General features: G+C 39.6%; 1 protein-coding gene across 3 annotated transcripts in view; it reads right to left on the bottom strand.

Moving 5' to 3' along the window:
* Supt3h (SPT3 homolog, SAGA and STAGA complex component) overlaps positions 1 to 21,945 on the bottom strand; it is a 326,190-nt gene that overhangs the window by 174,155 nt on the left and 130,090 nt on the right. For all 3 annotated transcript variants that reach the window (XM_032900679.1, XM_032900680.1, XM_032900678.1), the window contains exon 3: positions 1,064 to 1,148. In XM_032900679.1, the coding sequence (XP_032756570.1) occupies positions 1,064 to 1,148 (85 nt within the window). The remainder of the gene's footprint in view (positions 1 to 1,063; positions 1,149 to 21,945) is intronic.

The following is a 21,945-nucleotide window of genomic DNA, read 5'->3' on the forward strand; positions in this document are numbered from 1 at the left end:
AATCGTTCTTGTGCAAATACTAGAATAATAATTTTATAAATTTCCTGATGAGTTATAAAGTTAATGGTTGAAATGTACTTAGGAAAAGAAAATATTACATAGCTATAAAACTATATATCCCAGTGTATTTTACTAACTCTACCTAAATATTTAAAATAATACTATGTGGGTTTGGAGTAGAGTTCAGTAGTACTCAGGTACTAAGCATGCAAAAGCCCAGCAAGCAGAGAGGCGCACCTACAGACGGGAACGACTCAGCGTACACCACCTCCAAAGGGGGATCCTGGAAATGGCACAATAATCAGTATCTGTAAGGAGACAGGACACCCTTGACACGCTGCACTGAATAGATCCCATCCCTTCCCCAACGACCTTGTTTACAATGTGCGACTACATCCTAATGTAAGAGCAGTCAGTAGAAGAGAAGAACGCTCTGCTTCTTGAAAATGTTCAGGTCATGAAAGGTCGGGAGGTACTGCAGGCTTAGCAGAGACAGAGAGGTACAGCCATGACAAGGCAATAGCCTATCCGTCAGGGTGGTACACTTGATGGCACCTCTGAAAAGAAACAGGGATCAGTGGCAAGGAGGATGGAATTCAAATAAGGCTGTGAAGCTATTATGCCAGAGGTATTAGCAGGTTTTCATAACTGTTATATGGATACTGATAATAGAGAGAGCTGAACAGCATCTGAGAATTCTATACCAGTTGTAGATATTTTGTTACAATCAGGTGAACTCTAAGAAAGCTCTGGTGAAAAGGATGCATATTGGCAATTGTTAAAAGTACTGTTGCTATCGAAACATCATTGTTAGAATGCATTAGGTTATACACTTAAACCAGTATTATTATATTTATATCATATCTCTATAGCACCAAAAATGTAGCTGTTAATTAGAAAAAATTTTTTTTCTTTTTTTCGGAGCTGGGGAAAGAACCCAGGGCCAAGCGCTCTACCACTCAGCCAAATCCGCTACCCCTAGAAAAATTTTTAACATGTATTGGAACAACAATAGAAGCAGAATAAAGAGATACCAAATAGGAATGGTTCTGTGTGACCTTACCAGGTTAATTAGTTGTGTGTGAACCACATCTTCTACCAAAACTGCTGTTTCATGGAGAGGCCTCCTAGCATCACCTAAAGAAAACCTGCAGGAAAAATAAAACACACCACTATTAAGGATGCAGACCAGGCACAACAAATAATTACTATATACTTCTCACTGTAAGGATCGGCTGTACAAAGAAGGCACTAAACTGCTCTCTCACACAATCCAATAGTGCACACTTACTTCTAGACTAAGAAGAAGTGCCTTGTTTATAAAGTGTACCTTCCCAAGAAAGCATATTATTATTTGTACTTGTTCTTGATTACAGAGTATTTTAAAAGGCAATATACTCTGTCAAACTGCAACGTACAACTTTGCTTCTCAATAGACACAGTAGGAAGCTCACAATTTTACTCCAGCTCCAAGGGATCCGATCCCTCCAGCTTCTGATGGCATCTGCACTCTTGGATTGATATCCACAAGCAGATAAATATGCATACACTTACAATTTCAAAAATGATAAACACTATTTCTGAAAATGGAAAATACCAATTATAGCACAATATGAGCATTAATTACACATGTAACAAATTTACAACTGTAAATATAAGAGCAGTGCAACAATAACATAAAATATAAAATATGTAATACAAGAACATAGAAAACTGCTTAAATTTGAAAAAGGTATCATTTATGATCTTCAACTACATACAAGCAGAATATAATGGTTCACAGTTTTTGTTACAGCATCTGTGTCTTAGATGTGCAGACTCTCATCCTCTTGAGTGCCTGACACTGCACAATGAACTGAAGTCTCACTCAAAGCCCACATTAGCAAAAGACTAAACTATTCAAGCACAATGAGAAGCCTGACGTCACCTGAAGAGAGAACCCTTATATTTGTATTGAAGGCATATACTTAACTCAAAAATCCCTACAAACTGGAGTGAACTGGAATGGACTTCAAGGAACAGATCCCATAAAAGGCAGGAAATACATGTGAAGAACCAAAGTAAAGGTGAGAAACAAGTCCTAACAGTCCCGATACTTATCGTGGGAACTAGGAACTGTCCATCCTTCCAATGCCCTTTACCCACCAAGCATAGGAAAGATCAAAGAAAAGACTCTTCCACAAGAATGTCTGCTGTAAGTCACCAGTGCCTGGTGTACAAGGCTGTAATCCCAGCTCTCAAAAGCTGAAGCAGAAGGGTCACTCATTTTCACGGCCAGCATGGGCAAGAGACTGAGGTCAATGTCAATCCTTGCCACACACAGAGAGCCTGTCTCAAACAAAATGATAAAAACAGCAACATACAAACAAACCAACAAGAAAAGGAAGAAATAGTTAGCAGTAAATTTCTAGACAGAAAGACAATGAGTAGAGCTCATTCATGTAAAGTCATTTGTATTTATACCACTCTCAGGAGCCCACTATCATCCCTGTAAGTGTATGTCTAATCATAGATTTGATACTATTCCCATGAAAAATATACCAAGAACCATTACTACATACACTGCAAAACAATGCATCATGAATGAGATAGCGAGAGCCAACCACAGAATAAGACCTACATACACCAAAATAATTAAACAATAATTAAGAATTAACTCTATGAGTCATGCTCTAGGACATACCTATAATCCCAGAACGAAGACTGCTATGCAAGTGCAAGTTTAAGGGCAGTCAGGGATACATAGCAGATCACTCATTTAAATGTTTGTTTCTAAATTTTCACACTCTGATTAAAAAGAGAGGAGCGCTGAGTACACTGGAATTGATAAGCTTCTGGCAGTCAGCTTAGCCAGTGACCAAAGAACTCAAGACACTTGAGTAGAACCGCTCCTGATGTGGCCTGGAACCAGGTCTAGGAGATGAGAAGCAGAAGCTCCGTGGCGGGAGCGCGTGTCCAAGGATGTTGCGTTGCTTTCAGTAGTTACCCTGGCTATAGACGTTAAAGCAAACAATGTCTGGCCTTAAGCTGAGGCTGAGTTGTGTTTCGTTTTGTTTTTTTGCTTAGCTCTGATCCTTTGTGACATTACACTGTGTCAGGTAAAATATTACTTTGTAATAGACTGCTTGGTTTAATGCAGGCTTTGGATGCCTTTTTGTCTCCTTCACCATGCTTCCTTCTTACTTTCTAGGCCCTCAGGTGACTATAGTTTTATAGGCTGCATGTCACTATAATTCCCACGGATTCCTCCCAAGTGGAATGAGAATGAATAAACAGGCAACAGCCTTAGCATGCAACCTAGTCTACCGACTGGCACTGGACAGACGTGCAAAGCAGAAGCACATGTGATTCACCCAGCATCTTCTGACAGACCATGAGACTAAATTCCCACTGTCCACAGGGGCAGATGGAGAAGTCTAGACTCGATCAGTCATGTAAGGTAATTAGAGTCACAATTTCACTTTTCAACTTTGATGTTTCTAGGCTTCACAATTTTATCTTTTTCTCAGGGGAAGACATAAACTTGATTAACCAAATATTTGTGATAGTCAAGGCAATGATTAAGACAATCTATCAGATCAAAAATCTGAGACAAAATATTTCCTTGCAATAAATGTTTCTCTTGATTGCTTGACATGTAATCCATCTCTTGTTTATATGAACTTCTAATAAGTCAAGGGTCAAATGTTCTCATATACTCAAATGTTCTCATATATATTAGAAATGGGTGTTGTGGTGGTTTAAATAGGTATGGTCCCCATAGATTCATGTGTTTGAACGGTTTGAATTATCACTATCAGGGGCTGTGGCCTTATTGGAGGAAGTGTGGCTTTGTTAGAGGAAGTGTGTCACTGTGGAGGTGAGGCTTTGAGGTCTTAAATGCTCAAGCTACATCCAGAAGAGGATATATACAGTGCCCCGCTGCCTGCAGATGAAGATGCAGAACTCTAAGCTCCTCCAGCACCATGTCTGCCTGCGTGCCCCATGCTTCCCACCATGACAATAATGGACTCAACCTCTGAAACTGTACGTCAGCCACAATTAAATTTTACCCTTTACACATGTTGCCTTGGTCATGGTGTCTTTTCACAGCAATGGAAACCTTAACTAAGATAGATACCCTGCAACTATAACAAAATTAATATTGTCTAAACCATCTGTAGGGTTGGTAGTGTAGTTCACTGACAGAGTAGGTGCCTACCAAATTCAGGCTACAGGACTGCAAATTATGACCAAAATATCCTGCAAAAATCTAACTATATATGAACCAGGAATCAGAGAGAATCATGAAAATTAGCAGATACCTATAGGATAAGCAAGAGAAAGTAACACATGATTTAGATGATTACACAGAGAAGGATACACCAGCAGACTTTCCTTAATCATAGGAATGTAGACAGATGAGAAGTATTCTTGTAATGCTTCCTTGATTTTTTGAAAACTATTTTTCAATTCAATGAATTTGGAAATATCCCAGTATTATTGTCTATAACTGAAATGTAAGTTACCCTATTATGCTCTGAGACGTTCTCCAAGAAAAAAAATGTGATCACTGATGTACTTGCCATTACAATATTATTTTCTAAGCTGTGTTAATTACACAATACTACACATCAATTCAGGAACATTAACTGGAGGAGAAGACGCTAAATGACTTAAAGCCTTTGGCAAAAAGATTCCAAATATGCTCCAGCCTAAGATGCTAGAACTTCAACGCCATGTTCTTCGGTTTTAAATACAGATGATGATCATAGTGAGAACAAACAACGGGGCTTTTAAAGAATTTGTTTACACATTCAAAAAACATTTCTTGTGAGTCTATACCAAGCGCTGGCTTTCTCGCAAACTGGGGAACTGATTTTTCTGACTAGTAAACTAGTGACTGATTGTTCAGCTGCTGTGGTATTAAGCAGCCACCACTCCAAGCCAACCAGGAAGGATTCCTTTTAATAAACACATCTCTAAACGATGAACAGTGTGTCTTCTCACAGACTCTTCTACAGAGGATGTTGACCTCCAGAAAACCAATCCAGGACCTCTGTGCTTTCTCCCAACAGGAGACTCAGCATCTCCACCTCTCAGAGGCTTCCTGCACACAAATGCTCCTGGTAAGAAGCAATGATTTCCCCGTTTATTTGCTGTGCTGAATAATCTCAGTATTTCCTATACAGTGTTTGCAAAGGCTGCTCTCCTAAGCCTAATCAGCCCCATCCTTCTCCTTTCAATTTTACTGCCGACAATATTTTTAACCCAGAGGCAAATTCAAAGGCCTACAAAATGGACATTTACATATACCCTACGAGAGAAATCCTGAAGGCGTCTTAGTGCCTGTGCTCTCTTTCTCTCTCAAATTCATACATTATACACACACTCTTATCAATGTCTACTCTCCTTTAATCCACAAAGATGCACTGAGTGATCTGCACATGAGGGCATTATTGCATGTGCTGAGTCATGGAAACCTAATGCTCTCTAAGCTGCCGTTACTGTTGCTGTCTTCTGTCTCTAGGGGAGATGCTCTCTATTTAAGAAGAATTTTGTTTCTTTTGTGATTTCCAAATATCAAGCTTAGTTGAAAATACAAAATCCTACTTTCAAAACTATGAAGCATTGTTTTCAAAAGTTTTGTTTTGTTTGCTAAAGGATATCTTTTAAAAAATCAGCTTGATATGTTATTTACATAGCCTGTAAACTTGATTGTTTAAAGTACACAATTTTATGATTTTTAAGTAAACTTACAGCGTAGTGTGCCCATCTATAAAATCCAGCATTAGGACTTTATTACCCCAAAACTTTATATCCCTTGACAATAACCCCTATTCTCATCCCCCAGCTCAGGGCAAATGGTGAAAAGACCCAGGTGGGGTCAGCAGAGCTCAGGTTTCCCTTCCTGATTGGACATTCCTCTCTTCTTAGCATGTAAGCCTGCTGTACAGCCACGTCTTCAGCACTGAAGCAGGCCTTCTGGGGGAGAAGAGAGGATACTGCACATGACCAGGCCAGATGGCCGGAGAGTCAGAAGATTCACAAGGCTGGATCGGCAGACAAGCCTCGAGGCTCTAGTCCTAGAACTGCCTGTGCACTGTGCAGAGAGTCCCTGAGGGTGGTTTCCTTGGGCGGTTACTAAAACAGCTGCCTTGAACCTCAGCAAGCTCCCAGGTTCTGCAACCTAGACTCAGTGAATTATTTCTTTGCCCTGTAGTCAGTGCCCTTTCTAGAATGAACAGACACCGTTTGGCATCTCCCTAAGTAAATGCCACAGCCTTGGGGATTGTCCCAGAGCCCACCACAGTAATCTTCAGTGTAATCACAGTGCTACAGTACTCCCTTGGCAATATATTAAGGCCTAAGTTTTGATTTGAACAGAAAAGTTACCAGGTTTTAATAAATAACGGATAGTGGTAGAGCAGGCCTCCAACCTACACAGTGAACAAGTCAAGTATAGACAACAGAGTGCACAAACAACATTTCTGTGGGCTGTGAAGAGCTGAAGTAGCTTCAGGTCTGCCTTCCAGATAGTTTGCCATCTTGTCCATATAGATATCATGTCATATTACATGGAATATCCTACTGAAATTTCTATCTTGTTCGACAGCATTACCCCATACACAAACTGTCTTTTCTACTGTGAACCCATTCAAATCCCTAAATAATTAAAGATATAGATTTTATTTGTGATCAGTAAATTTAAAGTGTTTATTGGGTGTGGTAGTACATACCTTTAATCCCAGCACTCAGGAGGCAGGGGCAGGTTCTGAGCTCAAGTTAGACTGGTCTACATTAAGATCTTGGCTCAAAATAAATGAAGAAATTTAAAAATATTGTAAAAACTGAGCAATGTTAAAAGGGTTCCTGACTAAACTCATCCTTCCCACAGTTTTAGAAGTAAAGCAAAGTTATGCCAAAAGCCCAGCTTAATTATACTTCTTATAAGAAATACTAGATAATAATTTCTATCACTATTTAATTAATAAGAATTTCATGCCTAGTTTTTCTACTGAGAATTCTATTCACAGAAGCCAAAGTATTAGTCCAGCACAGTACAAGAGTGTGTAAATGAAAAGAGAAATAAACACTGCAAAGTCATAGTAGAATCACTAAAGATATTTGACAATTAATTGTGCAAATATCTATGACTGCCAAAAGAAAAATACATAATATATTCCAGTTGTACTACATAATATATTCCATTTGCTTATTCAGAAAAGGATTCAATTTAAATCATGAAACGTACAAGACAACTGTCTTTATAGACTATATAAACTAGACAATGATCAGTCACTTTTGTTCAGAGAAAATAAAGAAAACATTTATCTCTAGTCTCAACAATATTCCTCAAATCAAAATGGAATTTAGTATACCCAGAAAAAAAAATGCAGTTTCAATTTATTCTCCAGAACATGTATAAAAAAGTGATGACATGAGAAAGATGTTAAGATATAATTATATGTTATGATTCTATTGAGAATAAACATATAGCATACATTAAATGATCTTTTGGTTTCACTTTAGATTATAGACCAGAATTTCAAATTTTGGTATGTATAAATAACTTTTTCTACAAGTCTACACAAACTATCATTATAAATCATATATTAAAATGTACCATTGAAAGCTTTGTCTGTACTTTAACCATGAACAGATGAGGGCATCGAAGTATACTAAAAATACCATTAAAAGGTATTGTCTCTTGGTATCTGCAGAGTGCTAGTTGGAGGTTTCCCATAGACACAATTAATGTCCTTATGAAAAAGAGGACAATATTTCCACAAAGCCTCAATACACCCTTTTGTGAGATTATCTCCTACAATATGAATGCTACATAAGGAGTTATTATACTGTATTATTTAGGGACCGATGGGCAGAATCTAAAGATGAATCTACAGATATTAAACCCCTAGATGTAGAGGGTCAATTGGTCTGTTACCTAGCAAACACCAGACTCCATGTATAACCATCATCACAGAGACCAATTTTGAGGTAATGTACTAATAATGACTTACATAAGTACGTCAAATCAAAACCTGGGCGAGAACCTATATTACTTCCTTTATCATAATTATTAATAACTTTTATTCTTTTCATTCCAGGTCTAGATTGTGCAAGGGCACATACACAATGAAGAGCATCAGTGGGATTTCCATTCCCGGTATTCTTACTACAAGCTCTGAAATTAACCTGACTACTTTATAATGCGGTGTTTCATCAAAACCTTAGACACTTAGTCTATTTCAACTTCTACCAAGAGAAAACTGAATGAAGTAAAGGATGATGTGAGCATAATCCAAACTGAGTGCTTACAGTAGGCATCTGGACGACTTCTTGACAACTAAATGTGGGCCATGCAGAAATGCCAATCTGTGTAAAGAACACAACAGCTGAACTAATGAAGCTGAGTGGTGGAAGGCCAGGGCCACTCATACTATTAACCATGGACGGGAACCTAAATGAGGCAAAGAATTATCTTTCAGGTCAAATGTAAATAAATGGCTTATTTCTACTCAGTTGAGTTTAGGTCCTGGAGAGACTGCTCAACAGTTAACAGGCTGGCAGCAAGCCTGAGGGTAAATAATAGAATCCACAGCACCCATGTGAAGGCCCGGTGGGTGTGGCATCAGGCTCTAATCCCAGCACTACAGGAGACATAGGGGTCCTGGGACAAGCTAGAAAATTAGACTAAGGTAAACACGAGAGCTCTGGATTCAGAGAAAGGCCCTGCCTCCGAACAAGGTGGAGAACAAAAGATAGCATGTGTCAACCTCAGGATTATACATTTGCACACCACACGGTAAACAAAAACTCCAAATGGTTGTGTGTTTACTACATGAAATTCACCTGTTTTTAAAAAGTCTTAGGAATACATTGTAAAAATTCAAATTATGGGGCTGGAGAGATGGCTCAGCGCTTAAGAGCACTGACTGCTCTTCCAGAGGTCCTGAGTTCAATTCCCAGCACCCACATGGTGGCTCACAACCATCTGTAATGGGATCCGATGCCCTCTTCTGGTGTGTGTGAGACAGTGATGGTGTACTCATATTCATAAAGTAAATAAAACCTTTAAAAAGTCAAATTATATAATTAAAGAGTCATGGTTTGATTATATGTAAATCCCACAGACACTTAAAAGAATTTGAGAGTTGACGAGTGTGGGCAGGGAGGTAAAATGTGAAACTGGATGTGCTGAAGTGATTATAGCCTCTCATGAGTGGGTCTTGAGACTCAAAGCACTGTGTCAAGTGAGTGCAGGTCAGGAGGAAGGGCTTGTAAGAAGAAGGGCGTGACTAAGTTTAGACAATCTGCTAATAGTAAAATTTTCCCTAGTTAAAATATCCTTTAGTCACATTAATGGTAGCTCATCCTGTAATCCCACCACTCAGAAAGCTGAACTATGAGACTAACTATGAGTTCAAGGCTAGTATGGGCTACATAGTGAGTCTAGGCAAGCTTTAGCTACGCAGTAATAGTCTTCCTCAAAGCAAACAAAAAATAATTAAGCCAGTTGGTGATGAAATACACCTTTAATTCCAGGACTTGGGAGACAAAGGCAGGACCCTGAGCCAGTGATATACGGAGAAACCCTATCTCAAAAACAAAACAACAAAACCCCCAAATACCTATCCGTAATGTGCACACACACTATTAAAGGGCTTGAGAGATGGTGGAGCAGTTCTGCTTCTCTGCAGTGGATGGAAGTTCAGTTCTTAGTAACAGTTTTGGGGATCTGACACACTCTCTAACCTCCTTAGGAAACTTGGGTATATGTGCTCTCTCTCTCTCTCTCTCTCTCTCTCTCACACACACACACACACACACACACACACACACACAATTTTTAAAATTACACTAAACTGCAGAAATTCTACAACATGTAAACCACATTGCCCATAGATATATCATAATACAGGTATTACAGAGATTAAATTTTTGACAAGGAAATGGGTTAATTAGGTATGTGAATATATTACATTGACAGTGTAATTTTCTTTGCAGCTTAATATATCAATATCTTTCCTATTCCATATGTAGAGGATAGGCAGAAAAAGGTCTCAGGAGCTCTGAGGTCTTCCTCGGAGACTCCAGCGATCTTGTTTGTATCTCTGAGTTCCAAGAGCTCGCGAATGGGGGAGTAACCAGAGCTTCATTACTGCAACACATCTCCTTTCTCCAGCCAGTTAGCGACTGCTCCCTTACCCATTACAGAGAAAAACACTTGGTCAACTCTGAGGGAACAGCGTGTGGCCATATACTCTGGGGTCGAGAGGTGTCCAGGACGTAACTGGGTCTGAACAATGTCTCTTGCTATACTTACATAGAACCAGGTTAGCACCCAACTTCCAGTCTCTCTGCTCTGGAACCTCCTCGCCAGCTTCCAAAGTTCCAAAGTCTGTGCATTAGTCTAGGTGGTGCCTAAGCATATCTTTCAGGGCCACATAACCAAAGGCAAAGTTTAGTATCTCAAATTAACTGTCCCTAACCTGGTATCCCATTCTATACTACATGCACACAGCTGTCTCTATTTACTGATTTCCCCTTGCAACAACTTAGTTAAAATTTAAAAAAAAAAAAAATCAAGCAAGCAGGGCAGTGGTGGCACATGCCATTAATCCCAGCACTTGGGAAGCAGAGGCAGGTGGATCTCTGAGTTCAAGGCCAGCCTGGTCTGCAAAGGGAGTTCCAGGACAGCCATGGCTGTTACATAGAGAAATGCTATCTCAAAAGCAAAGCAAAACAAAATAAAACAAAACAAAAACAACAACAAAGAAAATGAGGTTCCCTTTCTAAAACCAAAATACCAAGCAAGCTAGGGAAGAAATGATTTGCTGACAGCTGATAGGGAAGGGTCAGCCTCAAAGGAGAATAGGCAGCATCAGTGCTTCTGCTACTACATGTTCACACTTTAACATGGTGTCACTTTACCAGGCTGTTAAGACAAAATAGCCTATAATAATCTGTTCCAGACATGGACGCATGAAGGGTGGGGGTCAGCAAGGGAGAAGAAAACTAACAATGCTGTCTGTAATATTTTCATTACATGTTATAAGAATAACACACAACAGAAAAAATACTGGTTTAATCCAGTGTAACTATTTCAATTTTCTTAAAATCGCACAGTACTTAAATCACTTCTTTAAAAGTGCAATTTAATAATGATTTTACAGCACCATTAGAATAAGGTCACAGATTTTATGTGATATTGATTTAAATGCTTCTCTCTTAATCTGCTTTCCACGGGCACAGCAGGTTCCACAGAAGCAGAAATCACCTTATATATTTGCCTGGCGCCCAGCTTCAGCAGCAGCACTTGAGAACCAACACTGAACAATGAATCTACTCTGAAAGCCAACTCCACTGCCACAGAAGCTATTGCATTGTATACGTGTTGGATCTACTCAATGTCAGTGTGTGATATTTTCTTTTATTTCCAAGGGTTTTTTTTTTTTAACTTAAAAAACGGGCATGGGAGGTGGAAATCACTGGGGAAATTCCCTGGTAACCCACGCCTTCATAAAGACCTATGGCAAATTAACCATGGCTGAAAAAAGAATTATTCTTCCCTAGTTAAGAGACTGTCCAATACCAAGTGGTCAATCCTAAGAACGTACACATGAAACACAGTGAACAGACTGAGCAGGGTGTGTGTGTGTGTGTGTGTGTGTGTGTGTGTGTGTGTGTGTGTGTATAAATATAACAATAATAATCAAAGAAAAAGAGGACAGGAATCTGACAGGGGAAGCCATTAGAGGGTTTGAAGAGAGGAAGTCTGATGTAATTACTAGAAATAAAAATGAATTTAAAAATAAAATTAAAAATAAAAGTGGGCGCTTGCCTAGGAAGCGCAAGGCCCTGGGTTCAGTCCCCAGCTCGAAAAAAAAGAACCAAAAAAAAAAAAAAAAGTGGGTTTGGGCTGTAAAATGTATGCAATTGTAATGTAATGTAAATGCAAGAGTAGAAACTCATTAAAAATAGAATAAATCACAATACAGGTAAATAAAATAATTTGAATATAAGAGTATTCTTTCTGTTCTGCAAAATGGTATTATTTCTAAGCTATAAAGAAGAAACAATTAGGAGTACTGTTGAAGGTTCACAGAAAATTTTTTTTTAATTCAAGGCAGTATATATTCTGTTTAAATTCTGTTTACACTATGATTTCAGACTCAATAACAATCAACTGTGTACACATTCCAAGTTCTCAAATATGTTAATGACACAATTGAGCTCTATAAACTGAGTAGTTATTAGATATTTACATGTTTGAGAACTTAGGTTAAACATCCCACCCCCACATCAGCTAAATTTTATGACTACATGGGAGAATTCCAAACGTTTACCTAGCAACAATGAAATAAGCCCTGTTTTCTAATTGGATTCTCAGATAAAAATGTCCACTACATATATGTGTGTGCACATTTACATACATATACTGAAATCTATTCATTAGTTTAAGTCATCTTAACAATAATGTGTGATGCAACCCTGAATAAAGCCAAACCCACGGTCTCTGTGCAGTCTGGGCAGTCCAAGGCTTGCACAGGCTTGCTTCAGTCTAACATAAACCGTTGAGACAACAGAATGTACAAAATTCTAGGCAAATAAGCTTTAAATTATCTACTTTTAACATACACAATTACATTATTTAAAGGTCATCTTAATGAGTGGGGGAGCTGTTGTTACAATTCAGGGGCCATCTATTAATTCACTCTTCTGGAATAGGGACATTAATTCTGTTACAAACACACAGCCCACCATAGCACTAAAGCTGCAATGCAGTCTGGTCTGCTTCAGCCCCGAGAACAGACTCTGAAACCCAAATAGGAACTGGGAGAGATCATGAATTACTACTCTTCTTTTAAGTCCCCCAAGAATATAAAACTGTAAAGAACAAAAAGTGTCTTGGGCAAAAAGGTTGGGCAAAAAGATGTAGCTATGCTGGATAGTTCTGCGTTAATTTGACACAAGTTAGAGTCTTTTAGAAGGAGCCTCAGCTGAGAAAACAGCTGACGCTGGTTGGCAAGCCTGTGAACTTTCTCAGTTGATGGGAAAGGGCCCAGTTCACTGTGGGAAGGGTCACCACTGGGCAAGTGGTTCTGGGTGCTATTAGAAAGCAAACTGAGCAAGCCATGAAACAGCATTTCTCCATGACATCTACTTCAGTTCCTGCCTCAAGTTCCTGTCCTGACCTCCCTTCATAATGGACAGTAAAGCTATAAGGTGATTAACAAGTTTCCTCCCCAAGTTATTTATTGTCAAGGTGTTTATCATGGGAATAAAAGCCAAATTAAGACACATTAGAATATGACCATCCTAGACATAGGATCTTTACAAAGGAAATACATTTAAACAATGACATTAAAGTAGGTTCTAATTCGGTATAGTAAGTGCCCTGGTTAAAAGGGGAAATATACAAGCGACGCATGGATGGAAAGTGACGTGAGCACTTAGGGGAAAGCCAAGTGACTGTTGTCAAACTGCTGGAAGCCAAGGGATGTAAGGATCTCAGTCAGAGAGGCACAGGAAGAACATCAGCTTCTGCCTCAAAGGGTCTACGCACATTTATTTTTACCTTTTTAAGACAAAAACTCATGTAGCTAAGGCTGGCCTAGAAGTTGCTATACGGCCAGTCAAGCATGACAGTGAATTCCTGAACCTAATGCTTCTCAGTCAGGGTGCCAGGAGACAGACATGTGTCACCACACTGGCTGACATCTAACCCTTCAGACTGTGGAGAATAAATTACAAGTCTCACATTTTTGAAAGTTTGCTAAAGAAGCCCTAGGAAACACTATAGAAACAGATCAGAGTAGTCTAACACTATAGGACTCAAATAACAGGTCATTATTTAATTATCAAATGACTAAGTCCAAAGTAAAATGTGCCGTGGGTTACACATAGTTTATCAGGCTAAAATTACTCCAAGTTTCTTTCTATGCATGATACAGCTATGAACTAAGTCTCTTTTTATGGCCCCAAAACATGTGTGCTAATAGGTGGAGGAAAGACAAAAGGCCTATTTACCCAGCTTGTCTTGGGGTAAAATGGAAACATTCTGGATGAAGACATGAGTGGTCTCAGTAACTAGGTCCTGGATCTTCAATATCCAAAATGTACCATGGGGCACGAAGGCTAGTTGGTCCTGAATAAGTCCAGCAATGACCTCTCCTTTCCAAACAGAGGGAACACAGGCAAATGAGAAGTTCATTTAGATCCATGTCACCCTTGTTTTCTTTTTTGAGATTAAGTTTCACATTAAGAAATAAAAGACCAGCCTGTGGAGACTCAGCAGGTAAGAGGACACGCTCTGAAGGCACAGGACTCTAAGTTCTAAAACTCTGACCCATCCAAAAGCTGGCCGTCGTCCTGAGTGCCTGTCAACCCTAATGTTGGATCTCAGAGGCTCCCTGGCAGGCAGTAGCAGAGAAACCACCTTAGAAACATAAGTTGAAGAGTGCCACAGACATGTCCTTACCTAGCTTCCACCTGTGTGTGATACTGGTGCACCCACTGCACACAGAAACTGTGAGGAGATGGACTGTGTTTGTTAGTGATGCTTTCACATGGTCATGCAGTGGTCAGCAGGAGGCTTGTAGCACAGCCTCACTCAATTATGGATGGAAGTGGTGGAAGAATAAACGAGATGTGGCTTGCTCAAGACACTGTGTAAAAAGTAAGGGGAGATGAGACCACGACGGCTATAAAAGCTGTGACATGGCCTTTTTGATATTTTGTTCAGGAATCATTGACAAACTTTTTATAGAATGCAGAACCCTATGACTAGGGAAACAGTCAAATTATTTGTACTATGTTTTAAGAGAACTTGAAAATGTGAGTTTACCAGATGTGAGAGAGACAGAGAGAGAGAGAGAGAGAGAGAGAGAGAGAGAGAGAGAGAGAGAGAGAGAGAGAGAGAAAAAGAGAAAAGAAAAGGAAAAGAAGAAGTGTGTGTGTGGGGGGGAAGCCTGCTTTACTTTTAAACTTGAAATTTGTTTCTGCTCCTCTAGAGGAAAATGATCGATCTAGGCCATCCCAACCACTATGACATCTTGCTTACTAACCCTTCTTGGGATCCCAATTCCCATTACCAGGAATCATTTCTAATCTGCCCTTTAGGCTCTATTTTCTATAACATATAGAATTAAAATATGATGGCTGGTTCTAAAGCAAGTTTTTAACCATCATCCTCAAATTGTAATGGCCTAAAATGGTTCTAAGACTAAACAACCAACCAACCAAATAAATATTTGCTCTCAGCAACAATTAGACCCATAGAGAAGTCAAAACAAACACACAACAAACCAGCCCTTTAGGAAGGTTGGAGAAGCACAGGGAAGGATGAGGAGAGTCAGGTCCTACTGACATCTACAGCTGGAGTTAGGAGGTCTCACTGCAGAGCTATGTGTGACAGCCACACATACATACGGGCTGAAGAGCATCAGTTGAGTGCAGTAAATGGAAGCAGATCTTGACTCTGAATTCCACAAACACAGCAACTTCAAAACGCACAGCGTGATCAAAATACTTTATCTCATGCCACCATATAGATCCTAGGGGAAAGATCCCCATTTGTCTTGAAACAAATGGCAGAACATCCCCAGGCCTGCAGTTGTTTTCCTGTCGGTGGGATACAGCACTGCTTTGGGCAATGGGAGTTTTACTGGAAGGAATGAATGCTAAGGGTCTCAAATCACTTAACCCAGCGTCTGCAGAGCAGACTGTGTATGGCACGGAGAGGCAATTTTTACATTTAGTGCCAGTTATCCATTCTCTTGCTTCTCTTTCTGTTTTGATTTGTGATTTGGGAGAACTTGGGACAACATATAGTATACAGACATCCATTTATACTCTTGCCTTATAAATTTGGTTGGGTTTTCAACAAAACTTGAATTACATAGATTACTGCTCAACAAAGATCTCATTCTGGTGTGCGTGTGTGCATATATAATTCAAAGGAATAACATGTTGGGAATCTTTAGTTTAAAAATACCAAGTACTATGTGCTTTACAGTATTTTAAAGCAGGGATGAATGATTTAAAAGATTTCTAGCATAAGAAAATTCAAAGCAGTATTACTGTTTAAATCAAAAGTCATTTCTAGTTTATTTGTGTTTCATCCCTTAAAAATGTTTTCAAAAATGAGATCTGCATAATGTTGTCTGGAATTTGCAGAATATCTTGGAAACACAACATCTTACAGTATAAATTTGCAAGCTTCTGCTCTATGGATTTAGATGCGTGTCATATCATGTCACCTGGATGTGCACATTTCTGTTAGACGGATATCAAGCACAGTGACTGAACATGGGCACTACACTCTCAAGTGTACGAGGGAGCAAATACTCACTGGAAAGAGCCCTGATTTACAGGGTGGCCCATTTAAAACGTTCCCAGTTAATAATGTGGCTATGCACAGGGCCTCTTTTAAATGGGCCACCCTGCATGAAGCTTCGGTCCAAGATAAAAAATGTCCTCCCTCGAGAATTTTTAAAAACCCAAAACACTGTAGGTTTAGTGGTTATTTTTAAGGTTTGAGATGGTTTCTTTGGACTCCTTTGGAACTGAAAAAAGATGGATACACATTTTAAAAATGAAATGTTACAACCACACATCTGTAATGAGAACTGGTGCCAGTGGATATTTTTAAAACAAATTAAAACGGTGAATTTTTTTTAAGTTAGGCAAACGGCTGCTGCACACACAGCTCACAGTAACTACTTTTCAGCAAACCTTCAGAAGGAATTTCCTAAAGAAGATTTATAGGATGTTCTGAGATTGATACTTAAAGGCTCCCCCAAAAGATATGAATGACAGCATCAGAGATGTTAGGGTGGATTGCGTGCCCTCTAAGGAAGGAACCAGTGACTTAGAATAAAATGCACAGCAGTTACAGAAGACAGAAACTATGGCAAAACAGGCTTAGAGCAAAGTTTTGCTGGGGGACTTTTCCCTCTGCATATCAAGGGCTCTGAAAGATAACCCCAGTGCTCCACAATGCACACATGGAGAACTGAACTCCTAATTTAGAAGGGTATGGTATGGAGAGAAAAGAAAAAGGCTTGTCTTAAGCATACTCTGACAAAAAGATAATGATTCTCAAACCCTGTGTCTGGTTTATTTCCCTCCCCAAACCAATACTAGCAATGACAAAAAGAATAGGGATGAGGAAGAGTCTCTGTGCCTGACCCTCTTCATAGGAGCCTAACATTATTACATCATTTAATCCCACTACAATACTATGAAGTAAGTATGGAGACTGTCATTTTACAGATGGGATAAGTGACACGCTAAGGTATTATACAGTGTGTACAAGATATATACATAGAAACAAACACACACACATACACAGACACACAGGGAGGGAGGGAGGGAAGGAGAGAGGGAGGGAGGGAGGAAGGGAGAGAGGGAGGGAGGGAGGGAGGGAGAGAACAATGTAATGTTACATGTCAAAGTAAGACACTGAAGAGAGGACCATTAAGTATAGAGGGCATGAGGTACTTGTGGTACTTGTGCTCATAGGTAACCACTGGGGATCAGAAATATTAAACACAGAATGTTGTCTCTAAGAAAGAAATGTATAACGTGTTTCCCTCCCAGAAGGCCAGGGATGGATATGGTCAATGCCCTGGTGACATCTGTGCTATCTCTATGGCCAGGGTACATTTATTCCCTCAAACTCATTTACCTTAGTCATCCTCCAGACCCTTAGCTTGAACACTGTTTCTCAGTCATATAACTTGCATTTACAGAAAAAGACATGTACGTAACGAGAGTTTTGATGCAATCATGCTTTAAACCTTATCATGTGCCTGGGACTGAGTTAATTATCAGCAGGAACTTTTTTTTTAAACTAAACTATGATGTGCTTACACATACCTGAAATAAACTACCCGAGGTCACAATCTTGAAGTGTGAACCAACACTGGCTACTATTTCACATTGAACCTGATTTCCTTTATACATTGTGTGGATGATTAATCTGCTGGCTGGTGTTTGCAAAGACATTCCACAAATTAGGTCATCTCCATCTCTAAATGGAACAAGAGCACAGGATCCCCTGACAGTACCCATTTGTAAATATTGGATTCTGAACACGATATATCTGCGTTTTCTTACAAGTCACAGTCAGGGCATCCTAAAGCATAACACGTAGGCCCTTGTTACCGCCAGACTCCGCAGCTGTGGACTCACAAGATTCTAGCTACAATATTTTAAAACAAAGAAAAAGAAAAATCGAAATTGTACTGACTGTGTACAGATAATTTAAATTTCCTACTCATTATTCCCTAAATAATATAAGTACTAATACAACATATTAATGTAGCATTATAGCATATTAAAAATTGTAAAAATTCAAGAGATTATCTCAAGTATATTGAAGCATATGTGAAGATTATATGTATGTGCTATGGTCATTTCCCCTAAGGGTCCTAAACATCTGTCGATTAGGGTAGCCAAGGGGATCCTCCAAACAGCCCCCTACACTTACCAATGGACAAACACAGCACATTCATTCAACACACATGTATCAAGCACTTCTTTGTGTCTTTCACACTTCTAGGCTTTTGTCACCAAGTAGAGGAAGAAAGAAACTAACCCCTTATCTGAATTATCTCATTTTTCAGGATGTAGGATGACTCTAACCTGAAGATACATAATTACTTACTCCAGCCAGAAAATACTGGAATATGAGAATGAAAGCTCAGCTCTACAACTATGACCTAACTGAATTTATACACTTAGACAACTGCCAAGGAACAGGAAGAGGAGTAGGTGGGAGTGAGGCCACAAAGGAGAACACAGTTCTGGACAGTCAAGCAAGAGGCCCATATTATCAAACACCATAGGAATAAAAGATGGGGGGGAGGGGGACTAAGTGGAGGGAACAACAAGACAGAGAAGGGGGCCACAGAAAACGCAGACAGAACCAGAAAGGATCACCACAAAGCAGGAAGTTACTGCTGAGTGAGCATCAGGACACCTTACTATAATTCATATTTCAAATATTAAAAGGTTCACTATATTTCCACGTGCTTATTGGCATTTTGTGTGCCTTCCTCCATAAAGTGTTAGTTCATATCTTTTGCCAAGTATTTCTTGATTTACCTTTTTTTGATGGAGGAGTAGGGGTTGAAGCTTTATATTTTATTCTTCTGTGGGCATGTGCACATAGACACATATATACACAGAGAGACACACAAACTCACACACACACACACACACACACACACACACACACACCCTACACTTTCACTCCTGTCAGACACAGGCACTGCAAATGCACATCTGTTACTAAGATATCTCTCCATCACGCAACCACCTTGGTGCATTTGCAGAGAGGGCGTGCCTGCACGTGTGGGTCTGTCTCGGGAAGCTGTTCCTAACACTGACCGACCTATTTATCCTGCTTGCAGTCCTGCACTGTATTGACCCAGTATCATTTTACTTTGTAAATCTTGAAACTAGATACCGAGAAGCTTGCAAGTTTGTCTTTTCTTCCCACTCCATGACCCCCTACCGTGTGTGTATGTGCGTATGCGTGTGCATGTGTTGTGTGTGTGCATGGCGCACATGTGGAAGTCGGAGACAACTTGAAGAGCCTTCTCATTCTACCAAGTGTTCTGGGCATGGACCTTGGTTTATGAGGCTTTGCTCCCTTCACTCAGCCATCTACCTGGTTCTCTTTTGACATTCCTTCTACATTTTTGACTATGTTTTATAGAACAGAGATGTTAATTTCTTTATTAACACAACTGCAGTTTTAATTTTATTGTTAAAAATATAAGTCAAATTGGAAATAACTGACAATAAATTTAAGAAGCATTTTCTCTCAAAAGTCATAGGCTTTGATGTTTCCAGTAGGTGTTATAAATTCTAAGGTTCTGACTTACAGGAAGACTGTAATTTACAACCTACAAATTTACATTAACTTTGTAACTTGTGATGATGATATTTTTGGTCAGGTCTAGCACTGTTTAAAGCATTTTCAATGTACAAGATTTCACCATTCTCTATATACAAAATATGATTGCAAATAAGGACTGGATCCTTTCTAGAGGGAACGCTTGCTACCTGACTTGCCTTCCGGCACTGCATGAGAGTTTCAGCCTTACAGAGAGAACCGGCTCTGTATATTAACTGTGTCCTAAGGAGGCTGACCTTTTAATTTTTTTGAGCAGATTTTCATGTATAATTCACTGGTTTAATATACAAGTTGATGCCTTCTCTCTTTTTTGTTTATTCGATGTTTTTAATTTACATTTGAAATGTTATTCCCTTTCCTGATTTCCCAGACAAAAGCTCCCTATTCCATCCCCCTCCTCTTCTTCTATAATGGTGTTCCCCTCCCCAAACACCAACCCTTCTTGCCCCCCCACATGACATTCCCCTACACTGGGGGGGGGTGTCCAACCTTGGCAGGACCAAGGGCTTCTCTTTCCATTGGTGCCCAACAAGGTCATCCTCTGCTACATATGCAGTTGGAGTCATGGGTCAGTCCTTGTACAGTCTTTGGGTAGTGGTTTCGTCCCTGGAAGCTCTGGTTGGTTGACATTGTCAGTCTTATGGGGTTGGAAGTCTCTTCAGCTCTTTCAATCCTTTCTCTAATTCATCCAAAGGGGATCCCATTCTCAGTTCAATGGCTTGCTGCTAGCATTTGCCATTTGACATGCTCTGGCTGTGCCTCTCAGGAAATATGTGGCTCCTGTAAGCATGCATTTCTTAGCTTCATCAAACGTATCTAGTTTTTGGGGGCTGTATATGGACTGTATACCCATGTGGGGCAGGCTCTGACTGGCCGATCCTTCAATCTCTGCAACGAACTTTGCCTCCATATCCCTTCCTATAATTATTTTTGTTCCCCCTTTTAAGAAGGACTGGAGCATCTACACTTTGCTTGTCCTTCTTGAGCTTCATGTGGTCTGTGGATTGTAACTTCGGATATTCAAGTGTTTGGGCTAATATCCACTTATCGTAAGTGCATACTATGTATGTTTCTCTGTGATTGGGTTACCTTACTCAGGATGATATTTTCTAGATCAATCCATTTGCCTATGAATTTCATTAAGTCATTGTTTTTGATAGCTGAGTAATATTCCATTGTGTAGATGTACCACATTTTCTGTATCCATTCCTCTGTTGAAGAGCATCTGGGTTCTTTCCAGCTTCTGGCTACTATAAATAAGGCTGCTATGAACATAGTGGGGCATGTGTCTTTGCTGTATGTTGGAGCATCTTTTGGGTCCTCAGGTAGTGCAATGTTTAATTTTCTGAGGAACCTCCAGACTGATTTCCAGAGTGGTTTTACCAGTTTGCAATCCCACCAACAATGGAGGAGTGTTCCTCTTTCTCCATATCCTACCCAGCATTTGTTCTCACCTGAGTTTTTGATCTTAGCCATTCTGACTGGTGTGAGGTGGAATCTAAGGGTTGTGTTGATTTGCGTTTCCCTGATAACTGAGGATGTTGAACATTTCTTCAAGTGCTTCTCAGCCATTCTATAGTCCTAAGGCGAGAATTCTTTGTTTAGCTCTGTACCCCATTTTTAATAATGTTATTTGGCTCTCTGGAGTATAACTTCTTGAGTTCTTTGTATATTTTGGATATTAGCTCTCTATGAGATGTAGGATTGGTAAAGATCTTTTCCCAATCTGTTGGTTGCTATTTTGTCCTAATGACAGTGTCCTTTACCTTACAGAAGCTTTGCAGTTTTATGAGATCCCATTTATTGATAATTGATCTTAGAGCATAAGCCATTGGAGATTTGTTCAGGAAATCTTCCCCAGTGCCCATGTGATTGAGACTCTTCCCTACTTTTTCTTCTATTAGTTTGAGTGCATCTGCTTTGATGTGGAGGTCCTTGATCCACTTAGACTTGAGTCTTTTGTACAGGGTGGTAAGAATGGATCGATTTGTATTCTTCTACATGCTGATCTCCAGTTGAACCAGCACCAT

Source organism: Rattus rattus, chromosome 4, assembly GCF_011064425.1.
Source record: "Rattus rattus isolate New Zealand chromosome 4, Rrattus_CSIRO_v1, whole genome shotgun sequence".
Taxonomy (NCBI): domain Eukaryota; kingdom Metazoa; phylum Chordata; class Mammalia; order Rodentia; family Muridae; genus Rattus; species Rattus rattus.